This window comes from Peromyscus maniculatus, chromosome 20 (genome assembly GCF_049852395.1).
Source record: "Peromyscus maniculatus bairdii isolate BWxNUB_F1_BW_parent chromosome 20, HU_Pman_BW_mat_3.1, whole genome shotgun sequence".
NCBI lineage: Eukaryota > Metazoa > Chordata > Mammalia > Rodentia > Cricetidae > Peromyscus > Peromyscus maniculatus.
Window position 1 is genome coordinate 60,664,862 of NC_134871.1, and position 14,911 is coordinate 60,679,772.

Genomic DNA, 14,911 nt, shown 5'->3' on the forward strand with positions numbered 1-14,911 from the left:
ACAGGGTTTTCTCTATGTAGCTTTGCGCCTTTCCTGGATCTCACTCTGTAGACCAGGCTGGCCTTGAACTCAGAGATCTGCCTGGCTCTGCCTCCCAAGTGCTGGGATTAAAGGTGTGCGTCACCACTGCCCAGCCAACAGCCATCTTTTATGAGCAGATTTGGTATGGACATTGGAGTGCATACATGCCTTCATAGCCATGTACATGTTGGGTTGCTATATACAATCCCAGAGATGGGTGGCATGGTGTGATTCAACTACTTTTTTCTTCTTAGAGCTTATGTGTGTCAAGAGTTGAATAGGAAAGTCTTTTTAAATGATAAAATGGTTAGGGAAGGGGTGCTGCTCCTGTGTTACCTCAAGGCCTCACACTGGTGGTGTAGTTCTCAGGTTTGCAGTACACACTGAGTGGAGCATGTTTGAGATATTACTGGTCTTGAACTGGAAATAGTGCACATTACTTCTGCTCATGGCCATAAATGAAATTGTCTACAATGTCTACATAGTCTACATCAAGTTCAAGACATGCTTAGAAATGTAAACTGGCTTTACATTCAAGAGGAAAGGGAGGTGGCTAGACAATATCTCCTTCACTCATCTATAGCCCTGTGTTCCTCCAAAGACATAGGGAGCACTTCTTTCAGTCCATGTCGACTGTCATTTGTCTGTCATATAGTAAGTCATACCACCTGTCATATAGTTGTCATATAGCATGCTATAAAGGGAGCCTTTCTTTCAGTTCATGTAGACTGGCATATGGTCTGTCAGCTCTAAAGGGCACTCCAGACACCGACACTCAGCAGGGACACCTGAAGCTGCATTCTCCCATCAGATTTTACAAAAATCCAGATCAGAACAATAAAACAAACCCAGTTGTTTAACCTTTTTAACTTCTTAGAAATAAGGAAACACTCTGCGTTTTAAAAATAAGAGACAAATTCATAATTCATTAATCATGTAGAAAGTAATGAAATTACAACCAACTGTATGTTTTAGAGATAATTCATAATTCTAACTTTATTTTTTTAAAGGAAAAGTGGTAACTTATATCCCACCTTAAAAAAAAGTATAGAATACTACATTCCCAAGTACTTTAATATTTTGCATTTTAAAACTCTATGTACCATGGCACTGTGAAGCCTTTCTTTTTGTTAGTAATACATTTCTTAGCAATTGTCTATTCTGCTCTTGATGTTTCTAAGCCAATTGAAATTTAAATTTAGTTGGATAGTTGTTTCTTTGTGAAATTGAGTTTATTGAATAAAAGTAATATAAAGCTGACGTACTATAAAATGAGCTGGTGGTATTGGTTGGATAGATATGTGAAGAGTATTATGAATGCTTTGGATTGTTAAAATTTTGATTCTTTTCTCTAGATCCAGATGGAAGAAAGAAGAATGTGTCCTTTAAAAGGGAGGGCAATGTCTACTGAGAAAATCTGTGAGTGCAACTGTCTGGTAACTTTGTTATTTTAGAAAAGAAAGAGGTAGAAATCAAATTTTAAAGGTTTTAAAGATTTTTTTTTTTACCAGCAAGCATATATTTAATAGATATTTTAGAATAGACTATAGTATAATTGATTCCTTAAAATAGCTTTTTTCTTTTACAAAATAGTCATGATGAACACATATAAATGTACAGTTTCACAGTTTTGTACTCAGCTGTAGCTTGAGACAATACGAACTGTACTTTAGAAAATGTCCCCTGTTGCATTTCCGACCATGGTCCCTAGAGGTCACTAGTGTCCTGTTTTTGTTTTTTTCCCCCCACCAGGTATTATGTTTTGAGGTTCATCCACTTCAGTATTATTTTTTTTTATGCTATCCAGAATTCTTTACACCAACATGCTATAATTGATTCATGCATCCTTTGGCAGCAGATACTTGCATTGTGTTCAGTATTCGTCCTTGACTATTCTGACCATTGTTGACATCTCTGGAACTCACATATGAAAGTTCTTGGGTCTATTTCTAGGAATAGAACCAGCTTTCCCATGGTGCATATTTATTACCTTCCTAAGGGAATGCACACTTGTTTTCTACAGCCGATGGCTACTCTAGGCAGCAGGCAAAAGCCACATAGTCCCTGTCCTGTGTCGGTCTTTGTCATTATTTAAACCTAATGACTCATGGCAGTTTTAAGATTTTACTTCTCTGGTTACTAGTAAGAACTTGGTTTTGTTCGTGTTGTCTTTTGTTTTTGGAGACAAGGTCTCACTGTAGTCCATGGTCACTCTGCCTCGGCCTCCCCACAGCTGGAGAACATGCTGTGCTGCCTAGTGCTGCTTGTAAGATGCTCACTTCTCATTAAGGAATGCGTCTTTAATAGTTGACATCTGGCAACATCTGTTATGCTCTATGTGTCTTTTATTAGGCTTGCATACTAACTGTTGATAAGCTTGTATATGCCAGTGCTTCATAGCTGAGTGACTTTTTGTCCATCAAAGTTTATAACTAGTAGGCATGTCTTAGGTCTTTGGTCCCAGCACAGCTCTTCCGGTTAGCTGGTCTGCTTGGATACTTAGAAACCTTTGCCAAATTTTACAGTTTTTATACATTTACTTACTTTTAAATTATCGTGAAAATGGAGCCAGGTGTGGTGGTGTTTCCTTTAATCCTAGCACTCAGGAGGCAGAGGGAGGCGGGGCTCTTTGAGTTTGAGTTCAGCCTGGTCTACAGAGTGACAGCCAGAGCTACGTAGTGTGATTCTGTCTCAAAAAACAAAAACAAACAAAATCAATGGGTTTTCTTATGGTATTATCAGACACTTTAAAAAAATTAAAATAATTTTATCCAGGTGGTGGTGGCAAATGCCTTTAATCCCAGCACTTGGGAGGCAGAGGCAGGTGGATCTCTGTGAGTTCGAGGCCAGCCTGGTCTACAGAGTGAGATATGGGATAGGCCCCAAAAATTCACAGAGAATCCCTGTCTTGAAAAACAACAACAACAAAAAATATTTAACTTAATTTTTTCCTTTTATTACAGTTTCCCCTTCCTCTATTCATCCAGTTCCTCCCCACAACCCCCTCCAATCCAGATCCATCTCATTCTGTCTCCTTAGAAAACAAACAGGCTTCTAAAGACTAATAATATAATATAATGAAATACAATATAACATAAAATAAAAACTAACACATCAGAATAGGCCGAAACAGACAAGCAGAAGGAAGAGAGCACAAGAGATGGAGACCGCTTGTTCCCACTCAGGAACTCCAGAAAAACACTAAACTGGATGCCATGGATATATACAAAGGACCTGTAGGGTAGAAAGATCGAAGAAAACAATACTTAAAAATAAAACAAAAGATAAAAAATAAGATAATTTTTAATAAAAAGTAAAGCCCTGACTTAACATTCTGAGACAAGGAACCTCCAAAGATGCCCTTGAGTTCATTTTGTGTCCACTTCTCCTTTCAACTCTAGGGCCCCATCTGGTGCAGTTTCTTCATTTACTTCTTAAGTCTCTGTGAGTTCATATGTGTTGATCATGTTGATTTAGGAGGCCTTGTTTTCTTGGTGTCCTCGGTCCCCTCAGTCCCCTCTGGATCTCACACTTCTACCTCCTCTCCCATGGGGTTCCCTGAGCCCTGAAAGGAGGTGTTTACTGGGTTGGACATACTGGATTCCTTTCTGGCTCACTTTCATTTTTTGTATTCTCTCATGGATGGCATTGGGTTTTATTCTATTTACTTTAATTTTTTTGCATTACTGGCTTGGTTTTCATGAGTTATCTTTGTGCTTATCTTGAAATGTTATTTCTCCGCCAGTTTTAAGAAATCTTTCTGAGTATAGTAATTCTGATTGACAGTTACTTTCCAAGCTGACAAGCGATGTGATATTAGTCTGCTCTTTCTCCCTTTGTGTATAAGTCGGTATTTTTCTCTTACAGCTTTTAATGTTGTTTCTTTGTGTTGTTAACACCCTCACTGTGCTACACCATGGGGAGGTTCTTCTCTGTCCATGACTATTTGGAGCCTTAATTCTCATCCCCATCCATTCCTCTCTCGGGGTTTAGTAATTGTTCTGCTATAACTTTTTTTTGAACAAATCATTTATACCTTTATTACTTCTTGTACCTCGTGGATTCTTGGGTTTTACCTCTTGAACATGTCCCAGATTCTTGAACATTTGGTCATATTCACTTTGCTTTTTCTTTGTATGTATCCTAGTTCACTTTGTCTGAACTTGTTCTCCATTTGTGAAATTCTCTTTGTGTAGTCTTATCTATTGAGGATTCCCTCTGTGCTATGTGATTTATTGGTTCTTTTATTTCCAAATTTTTTATTTTTTTTAATTTCCATTTCCTGGCTGAAGTTTTCCTCTGTTTTTACAATTTTGCCTCTAAATTACAGATTGTTTGGTCTACTTTGGTAATTTTCCTTCTTTCCTAGTCTGAGGTTGTTTGCTTACTTCATTTATTTAGTGTGAGTTCTGGGGAGTTGTCTTCACTTGGCTTTACATTGCCTACTGCTGTTTAGGGGGGGTTGGCTGCAGTCAATCTGTAGGGGTATGACAGCAGTCCAGTGTCAGCTTGTAATAGAAACCTGTGTGGCCCATTGCCTCTGAAATCCAGAGACAGGTGTACTAGAGTAGCATGTGGGGAAAATTTAGTTTATAGTTTTTAGAGCAAAGAGGTTTTTGGTTTTGTTTTGTTTTGTGGAAATGAAAAGGTAAGTGTAAGGGTAAAATATGTGCCAAGTAGGTGTAGAGAAAGAACGGCCAGAGCAGTCTTTCCTGGGGGATACAAGTTAAAACACAACAAAGGAACAAAGGACAGAAATGTAAATGCTTAAAAGACGAAATTTCAGAAGTGCATGACCTGCATGACTCTAGGGACTGTCCTAACTGGTCAATGAGAATGAAGAAATGACTGACGGACATACAGAAAAGCTGGGGTTGGTGCACTGTACACTCCGATGGAGTCTACACCAACAGTAACCTGGAAACCAGCATGGCTTTTATACATCTGAATCGAGGAGGCAGGTCTGTCCAATTTTAGCAGGAGGTCTCTGTGGGGAGACATCAGGAGGAAGATGTTCTGTACACACTGTCAGTACTGCACACAGACCAGGAGAAGGCTTGCCATGTCCACGGGTCTGAGGCACTGGAGTCCTGACATGGCTGTGCTCATGCCAACCACATGTATTTCCTTGGGACTTCATCCGTTCCTTACAGATTCACTCAGGGGTTCTGTGCATTATTCTGATGGCCATGACACAGGTAAACACAGGCTGGCAGGCCTTCTCCACACCTGCTCAGAACCTCAGCCCAGAGAGTTACATTTGTGTGCAGGTGCATAAGTTATCAGAGATAAGGTCATACCTTCGTTTTTTGTCGTCACACCCTTCATATGCTGTTATGGGAAAGGTCCCTGGGACAGGCAGGCTTCTTCCTTCTGGTGTCTGTGCTTACAGCATCTGTGGACTTGCTCAACCCTAGGAGGAGAAAGCCTTAGGTACACTGTTCGGAATCATATCAAGCCTTTCCTTTCCTTCGGTTTTCTTTTCCATCAGAAGTAACCGTCCTCATCAGAAATTTCAGTAAGTTTGGTGCATTTTATAAAGTGCTGTTAGTTATGTTAGTGGAACTTAGATGTGTCTACTTTGCTAGAGTGTGAGTAGTACCCTCCTTCATGAATGGAAGTTTTATTTCAGATCTAGAGTCTTCACAGAGCAGCCAGTCTGCCAGCTACTCTCCACGGCCGACAGAGAGCACTTTCAGCTCAAGTTCTGACTTGGTAAGCCCCTCCTTTTGAGATTGTTAATATATGCTGAATTAATTTAAAATTGTTTTTTTTTCTCTTTTTACATTGAGAAGAGTTAAGCCAATAGTGGAAATAAAAGGTACATAAACAAAAACGATTTTGAAAGTTAAAAAACTTTTTAAATGTAAAAATGTCAGAAATGTAAACCAAAGTAAAATCAGTATTTGAGCATTAGTGATACATGTTTACAGAGATAATGAATATATTCTTACAAAAGCTTCTTATCAGGATATATAAATATACATACACTCACAAGAATATATTCATTATCTCTGTAAATATATATTACTAATGCTCAAAGACTCTCCTGACTATATTGGCAAAGTTTGTTAGTCACTTTCCTCTGTGTCCTGTAGGATGACTGGCAGTTTCTTCTGTGAAGCAGAAACCCTGAAGGACCATCCCACCTTTTGGCAAAGTTCAGTAGTCACTTTCCTGTGGCTCCAGTTTATAACAACATACTGTCAATCAGTCTAGGCAAGAGCAGCTTCTTGCCCAAATGGTTAGCCTTGCCACATTGAAACCAAGCTTCATAAGGAGTTTCTTGAGTGCTCACATATCTGAAGTAAATTGTGGAGCAACCAGGAGCAGATGTGTCTCATTGTCATGAAAAGCCCTAAGTTAACAAAACATTTTAAATGCCACATTCTGGGTCTTTAAAAGGTTTGAAAACCATCTATTTATCTAAAATATATCTCTATATGATTTGGAAGCATACCTAACATACCTATAATTTTTATTGTTATAAATTACTAACCACTAACCTATATTTCCTGATTATCCTATAATTGTTTACAATAATAGCTTTAAGAAACTAGAAGTTTACCCTACATTTCCAAATGAACTGCATAGGCACAATACCTCAAACAAAAATAGAAACATACATACAATATGTTATAACAAAAATAACCTTAAATTTTTATCAATATACAAAAATCCTTTAAAGAAGAGTAGAAACATATACACAGTGTATTATAACAAAATTACCTTAATTTTCTATCAATATACAGAAGTCCTTTAAAGAAGAGTAGAAACATATATATGATATAATGAAAATAACTTTAAATTTCTATCAGTATACCCAAATCCATGCCAATGCAAAATATCTGAGACTAATGTCTTTTTATCCTATATTCTGCTAAAATATAACAGACATTCATAACTCACCAAATAACCAAAGACCACCCACACCTCCCAACTCTTGGGAATGTGGACATCATTTTCTCCAAACTGCTTCCTGTTGTCTGTGGGCAAAGGACATCTTTTTTAGGGGTTCCTGAGAAAATTTGAGATAATGGCTAAGTCCTGGGAAGACCAGCTACAACCTTTGTTGATATCACCTGTACAAGGTTCAGGAGGTCTCCCTTGATCAAACCTCATTCATATTATTCTGAAGGAATCCACAACCTCTTGTCTCCTTTGGGAACAAAACCCCAAAGCATTTTTATTTCCATTTGATAAATATATTTTTTGACTTTTTTAAAGTTAAGATATCCTTAAAGTATCTAGGTTGGTTCAATTTAGCAGTCCAGTTCACAATCCCATGTCTCTCAGCATGTTTGTCAGCTTTCAAAAAAAATTTCAAAATCAATACAACACTACATAAGATCTAGACTCTCTGTGTATTTCCTATCTTATGTGGCATTTTTCTTTTATATTACTTTTATTTTCCCCTTAAAGGCTTTATTTTTTCTAATTATTTCTTTCTGTGACTGTCTATACCCATTTTCCTTTATTTCTTTATCCTATGCACAATGTAAAACACACTGGAATCTGTTTAGAGGTTTTTCCATCTGGACTTCTCTTACTGTGTTATCTTTTAGCTTTTTTTGACTGTGTGAGCAAACTTTAGACTGCTAAGGTACACCTGGATCCTCCATACAGCTCTCTTGGCTGGCTCTGCTTGCTTCTTGGTTCCTGAGGGCCAAACCTAAAGCTTGCATCCTGGTCAGAAGTTCATCTTACCAGAACTGCATTCAACCTTCCTAGAGCTCTAGAATGCTAACACTTGTGCTGTAGCAGGCATTTTTACTTAGCTTTTTGGTGTCTATTTCACGTACTGGTTGCTCAAGGGCCCACCAGCACACAGAAACACTTAAAGCAGCTGTATCCTCCTTTTTTCAAGCTTTCTTGGGCATTATGGAAATTTGAACACCACATTGGTAAGCCAAAATGTTGTTGGATCTTCTTTTACTCTAGCCCCATGTTGGGTTCCAAAATGTTGTTGGTTATTTTTTGTCTCTTTATTCTTTGGGGGCCCCACCACCCAGGTCCCAAATAAATCACATGGAACCTTATTCTTACTTATAAATGCCTGGCCTTAGCTTGGCTTGTTCTTAGCTTTCCTCAACTTAAATTATCCTATCTATCTTTAGCCTTGGGGCTTTTATATTTCTCTTTTCCCTTTTCTTTCCTTCTTACTCCATGTCTGGCTGGGTAGCTAGGTGGCTGGTGCCTGAAGTCCTCCTCCTTCCTCTCTCATTCCTTCTCCCTCTTCTCCCAGATTTCTCCTTCTATATATTCTGCCTGCCAGCCCTGCCTATCCTTTGTCCTGCCTTGCTATTGGCCGTTCAGCTCTTTATTAGACCATCAGGTGTTTTAGTCAGGACAGTAACACATCTTCACAGAGTTACACAAATGCAACATAAACAAATATAACACACCTTAAAATAATATCCCCAACAGGACCCTATTCTATGCTTCCACTTGTTTGTTCTTAAATGACTGTGGTTGCTTCTCAAAAGATCTTAGTATTTCATTTTTGCCCCAATTTCTTCTCTGAGTAGCAAAGTTCATGACTTTCTAAGAACACAAATTTAATCATGTTAATCTCAGTGTGTTCCTGCTTTACTAACCCAGCTAAACTCTTTACAGCATCTCCTGACTCTGTTAAAACTGGCTCCTGAGTATTCTCCTTTTCTTGTCATGACTTACACATACTGGTTTTCCAGTTTCATCTCTGCTTTGATTTTATGAGGACCCAACTGACAATTGTTGGCCCTAATTCCTGAGCTAATGGAGTCCTAATCAGACAGTCCTTTCCTACACTTGTATCTCGCAGAGTACTGCCTGCTTTCTTCACCATTTCCTGAGGTCTTTGATCCATTCTTTTATAGATTTTGCTTCTTGGGTCTCATCTTAGTTGTGTTTCAAGCATCAGTATTTTTTCAGTGAGTTTTTCAATGGCTCCCTAGTCTAAATGAGGCCTCATAGCTACGTTTGCAAAGTGCTTTATTCTTTTTCTTCATAATACTTTCTCATTTTCTTCAGGTGCATGATTATTTGATGAATTTCATTTTTGCCGATGTAATACATGCCTGAGAAAGCAGCAGCTGTGCTCTTCCATGTGAGCGCAGAGGTCACTCATGTTTAGTAGATGGGATGCACAGGACTCTCCAGTTTGTGCTTAACTAACTTCAGCTTGGGCTCCTTTGCTTCCCAGTGTCAGTCAGATAAAGTCTAGATCTAATTGTAGTTTGTTTGTCATTCAAACTTTCTCTGCTTTCCAGCTTCAATAGTCAATATGTATTTTATTTTTCTTCACCATGGGAGTAACTGCAATGCTAATTTCATACATTCATGGCATGTATTCTACTACTGAGCTACAATCCCAGCAAACAATATATTTTAATTACAATATCCATATAGTATTTTCATAAATTTATTTATAAACTTGAGAAATGGAAGTCAGCAAAGTTTGTCCCCTTATGTAACAGTTGGAGTATTTATTGTAACCACTCAATTTATAGTAATCTGATACCTTTGTTTTCTCCTTAAGTGTCTTTTGTGGGATGAATTAATAACAGTTCTGTAACTGACTGTTTCACTTAAGGAGCCAATGAATGAATGAGGGTATACTTACTAGCTGCTCCCTGGGAACGTATTACTTCTCTGCCCCTTCTGAGTAGTTGAAGAGTGCTGTGGGATGATGAGGCCTGTGACCGCAGCACTGACAAGACAAGGCAGCTCTTCTCTTCTGCATTTTGATTGCAGTGACAATTGATAGTATTGCTATTTTAAACTCAAAGCTTTCTGGGAGCCGTGGGAGAGTCTCTGACTATCTTTGATAATATATCTGCTTTGATTTGTAATTTATCAAGCAAACTTTCTTCAGCTTTCAGAAACTTCCTATCCTGTGAATTTAAAGACTATTTTGAAAAGGCCATTTTTCAATTTACCATAGATTGATTTCATTTCTTTCAGATATCTGAAGATGAAGATCAGATACAGCAGCAAATTGAAGATTCAAATAAGAAAGCCACAGAGACAACTGATAACTTAGAAAAGGTGGAAGATCATCTAGGTGACATAATTGTAAAAGACAGTGTCAAAATTCATAATCAGAATGATAACATTCACCAGTCTTCAGTGAAAAATGATGCTGATCAATGTCCAGAGTCTCAGTGCAATTCAGAGCAAGTATCACAAAAGCAAACCAATAATGACTGTGTGCTTCCGGCTGGGAGATGTGACGTAGGGGTGCAGACAGAGAAAGAGCTGGGTCTCGGGAAAACAGCAGAGGCTGCCGTACAGTGTACCATCCTTTGCCAATGCTCATGTCAAAGTTGGCCTGACGTTCCTGTAGAAGAGGAGCCTTCCCTTCAGGAGGCTGGTGGCTGCACTGAAGATATTATGGCAGATACCACGGGAGGGCAGGAGACACAGATAGAGAACTCACTTGAAATCTCCATTTAGAATGCAGGGTTTCATTTAACCTTGGAAGGCAATAGGAAATGTTTAATCTTCATTAACAAAATAAGTAATGAGAAAATGAGGCTGAGCATAAAGGCGAGTTTCTAAGTTCTATTGTTTCTATGCAAATGTAATATTTCTGTTTTTAATATTTTATGTAGGCATTTCTTTAATAGCCTTATTTGTAGAAATTTGCATATATCCTGCATTTTCAATATATATGTTGCCATTCTCATGTTTACTCATCCTTATTTGGATTAAAAATATGCACAAATTCTTTATTTCTGTTGATAATCACTCTAAATCTTGATAAGTTAAATTGTTCAACAAATGTTCTCTTTAAAAATGTTAGCCATGCCAGCCAGGGTGGTCTTCAACCTTCACTCTCCCTCTTCTTCTCCAAATCCAATCCCCTGTCTGTGCCACAGCTCTTACAGACCACCAGCTGCAGCTTCCCCTTCCTCTATGCCCTCATCTCCAGGAGACCACACAGATCTCCAGCCTTTCTCACCACGCCATCCTCTTGTCTCAGCTCCCAGCTTCTTTAGGCACTCCCTTTTGGAACCAGAGACCACACAGGCCAGGGAAGCAGGGAGATGATCTTCAGGTCTTCACTCTCCTTCCCTTGCTGTAAATCCAGCCCGCAGACTCATCCCCAGCCTCTGCAGCAGACTGTCAGCTGTGGGTGCTCCTCTCTCTTGGCCCCCATTTCCAGGAGACTAAGCAGATCCTAGTGGCACAACCTGCTTTCCTCCTCCTGGTGGACCTCCTCAGCCCCTGCCTGCAAGCCAGTCTCCCTCCCTAAGTGTCAGTTTCCAATACTGAGGAACACATTCTATCTGGACTCCTCCCAGCAATGGCCACACTTACCAGGATCTCAGACGCATTCCCTACAACCCACAGCCAGTATACCTTACTAAGAACCAGAAGGAGCAACAGGAACTAAGGAGAAAAAGACCCAACCAAGAAAGACAAGACCAGATATCAGCACCTAGAATTACAGCCACCCCAAACACAGATGCCTAGACACCAGCATAAAAACACAACCAATAAGAGCCAGGGCAACATGTCTCCACTAGAGCCCAGCAGTAGGCCCTGAGAAATAATCTTGCAGGACTTTCAAGATCAACCTTATCTACTAAGAAGATCCATCTCAGTAATGCAGAGATGGTCTTGGTGGACAATTTTTGAACCCTATCTGGGCTCCACTGAGCTATGGAGAACAGGGCAGCAGGAACAGTTGTCTCAGAGTTCAGAGACTTCTCATCTATGGCCTTTCCTAGTCATTTGCCCAGAAGTTCTTTTTGGAAAGCAATATCTCAAGCTTCGTAAAAATTTGTTGTGTTTACCTCAGCTGAAGTTTTCAAGTTATGTTTTACAGCATTGAGGAAGCTTTTCAGGTTTCCAGTCTGGCATAGAAGCAGCTTAGCAGTTACATTCTGCCTTTAAAAATCACAAGCTGAACTCAATGAACATCAGGAGCTCTTGTGTATATAAGGTACGGTCAATAGGAAAACCAACTAGAGTGCTATCCCAGATACAGAGAATCACAGTGTACTGGATCAGAAACTCTGAAGGAAGCAGTGTCTGAGTGTGTATTCCTATGCTGTAATTGGACACGGATCTTAGTGTGGAAAACTGTGAGGGAAAAACTCTCCAGGAACCCATTTTTTTGAGGATCCTCCTCTGATCTCCAGGAATTTTGAGTTTCGCTTCTACATAGTATACTAGCTATGAGGGAAGAACTGGCAATGGTGATATTTTTGAATTATAACAGAACATTCTCTGTAACGTGGCCCACTATCAGGAGAAATTGTTTACAGGAGCCTAACTGCCACCAACCTCAGCCTGCAATTTTCCACATTGGGGGTGGGAAATACACAGTCCAGCCCTATCATCTACTAGTCCCATGTAAAGGAGGGGGGAGGCAAAGAGGCACCTGTGAGCACCATCAAGTCCTGGTCCAGCAGCACACACACACTAAAAGACCGAGACCTAATTGTATACCCCTTATACCATTTCATTAGTTTCTTTTACCTGGTATATCATGTTTGGTAAACAAAGTAAAACAAGACCCCCCCCCACACACACACACACAAATAAACCTTAGAAGGCACTAGACATGTTGGCTAATAAAATTAATAAAATATATTATCTATATAACATATATAGTATATATATATATGTATACACACACACACACACACATATATATATATATATAAATATAACAATAAGTGCTATAATCCCAGTATTCGAAGAGTAAAGGCACACAGGCACACAGCCTACAGTTTGGAGGCAGCCTGAGATACTTGGTAAAATGTTTCAACAAAGCAAGGTCCAGAGACGAACCAGTTCCCAAATCATGACACAGAAACTTATTAGTTTTGAATGCTCATCCTAACTTAGGCTCCTTTCTGGTTAGCTCTTTTAACTTTGATTAACCTGTTTCTCTTCATCGACCTTTTGCCTCAAGGCTTACCTTCCCTCCTTCTGTGTGTCTTACTGTCACTGCTTCTCTATGTCTGCCTGACGGCGCCTGCCTCACTTCTTGCCCTGGACATGCCCCTCGTTCTCTCCTCCTCCTCTCGTTCTTCCCTTTCTTCTTTTTCCTCTCGAGCCTAGATTTCTCCCATTTCTTCTCTCTACCCACCAGCCCCACCTATCCTTTCTCCTGTCTAGCATCATTCTGCTTTTGATTAGACGAATCAGGTGCCTTGAATAGGCAAGGTGAAACAGGCACAACACAGCTTTCCATAATTAAACACACATCCTTACATCATTAAACAAATGCAGCATAAACAAAAGTAACACACCTTTATACAAAGTAATAGTCCACAGCAAAAACAAATGTAATCATCTTTGCCTAGTTAAAATAATATTACACAACAGAGACACTTATCTATCATGCATTAGACCTTAGATTCAATACACAGGACCCCCTCTTACCTAATTAGATTTTATTTATTTAAATTAGATGTTAATATAGACATATCACATACTAAAAGGCAAGCAACAAGAACAAAATAGTTTCAAGTTAGAGTCAGAGCAGGCATCAGAACCAGACTCCAATAAATTAAAGACATCGGAATGACAAAATTCAGAATTTAAAATGTGTTGTTATTAGTATGCAAAGAGCTATGGTGGAAAGAGCAGACAAACTGATAGTGGTTAGTGCCTAAGCACAGATGGCAATTCTCAGAATGCCTTAAACGACACCCCTTAAAACTACCCACTGAATGAAGACTGGCTTTGGTGGACACAATAGCAGATTAGACACAGGTCATCTAAGAATCTCTGAGCTTGAGACTTCCAAACAAAACAGAAAATGAAAAAGGATTGAGGAAAACAGGACAGAATGAATATCTGGGAGTTGTGGAACAGGTATTTAAGGTTTAATGTATCAATAATGGGAAGCCCATAAGAAGAATCAAGAAAGAACTGAAGAAATATTTGAAGGAATAATGTGACTTGGAATTTCCTAATGTCCCAAAGCAAGCCATCAATCCAGAGAACAGCAGGCAGGATAAACACAAAACAAACACAACCCCTCCTCACATTCCAGTATATTATATTTTAACTAGAACAAACACAGAGCCAAAGGAAAAGTCGTCCAATTATATTGGAACAAAGTCTTCATTGAAAACCATAAAAGCCTACAAAAAAAATGGAGGGAATTTTAGTTGGTTAAAAAAGCATCAACATATAATTCTGTATTTGTGAGATGCTGTCTTTCAAAACAGGAGAAATATTTTCTCAAACAGAAAATATCGGGAACTCTATTGCGAGTCTCCTTGCCACACCCACACAGTTAACAGAGTCTTATATAAAAAGAAAATGACATAGATCAGAAACTCAGAAGTATAAAAAGAAAGCCGAAGCCAGTTATATGGAATGCAGTTATACATGATGATGTTTGTTTCTTTGGCTCTTTAGTTGGGGGAGCCCCGCCACCCAGCTCCCAAATAAATCATACATGGAGGCTTATTCTTAATTATGAATACCTGCCTTAGCTTGGTTTAGTTTCTTGCCAGCTTTCCTTAGCTTATCCCATCTACCTTTTGCCTCTGGGCTTTTCTTTTTCTTGTACTTCTCTTACTCTTTCTCCATGGCTTGCTGTGTAGCTGGGTGGCTGGCCCCTAGAGTCCTCCTCCTCCTCCTCTGGCTCCTCCATCTTAGCTCTTGCCTCCCAGATTTCTCATATTTATACTCTCTACCTGCCAGCCCCACCTATCCTTTCTCCTGCCTTGCTATTGGTCGTTCAGTTCTTTATTAGACCATCAGGTGTTTCACACAGGCACAGTAACACAGCTTCACAGAGTTACACAAATGCAACATAAACAAAAGCAACACACCTTAAAATAATATTCTGCTACCTCTACATCTTCTTCATTTTGCTTTTCTAGACTTTTCTCACAATTTTTTTTCCAAATAATGATACCTGGCTGGAAAGATG

At 39.2% G+C, this 14,911-nt stretch overlaps 1 protein-coding gene across 4 annotated transcripts in view; it reads left to right on the forward strand.

The window, feature by feature from the left end:
* Positions 1-10,736, forward strand: part of Redic1 (regulator of DNA class I crossover intermediates 1) — a 58,201-nt gene extending 47,465 nt beyond the window's left edge. Inside the window, exons 11-13 of one of the 4 annotated variants that reach the window (XM_042265092.2) lie at positions 1,377-1,440; positions 5,654-5,736; positions 9,967-10,736. In XM_042265092.2, coding sequence (XP_042121026.2) covers positions 1,377-1,440; positions 5,654-5,736; positions 9,967-10,458 — 639 coding nt within the window. In that variant the 3' untranslated portion in view covers positions 10,459-10,736. The remainder of the gene's footprint in view (positions 1-1,376; positions 1,441-5,653; positions 5,737-9,966) is intronic. The other 3 variants (XM_042265093.2, XM_076556637.1, XM_042265095.2) reach the window with 3 other exon arrangements.
* The last annotated feature ends 4,175 nt before the right edge of the window (positions 10,737-14,911 follow it).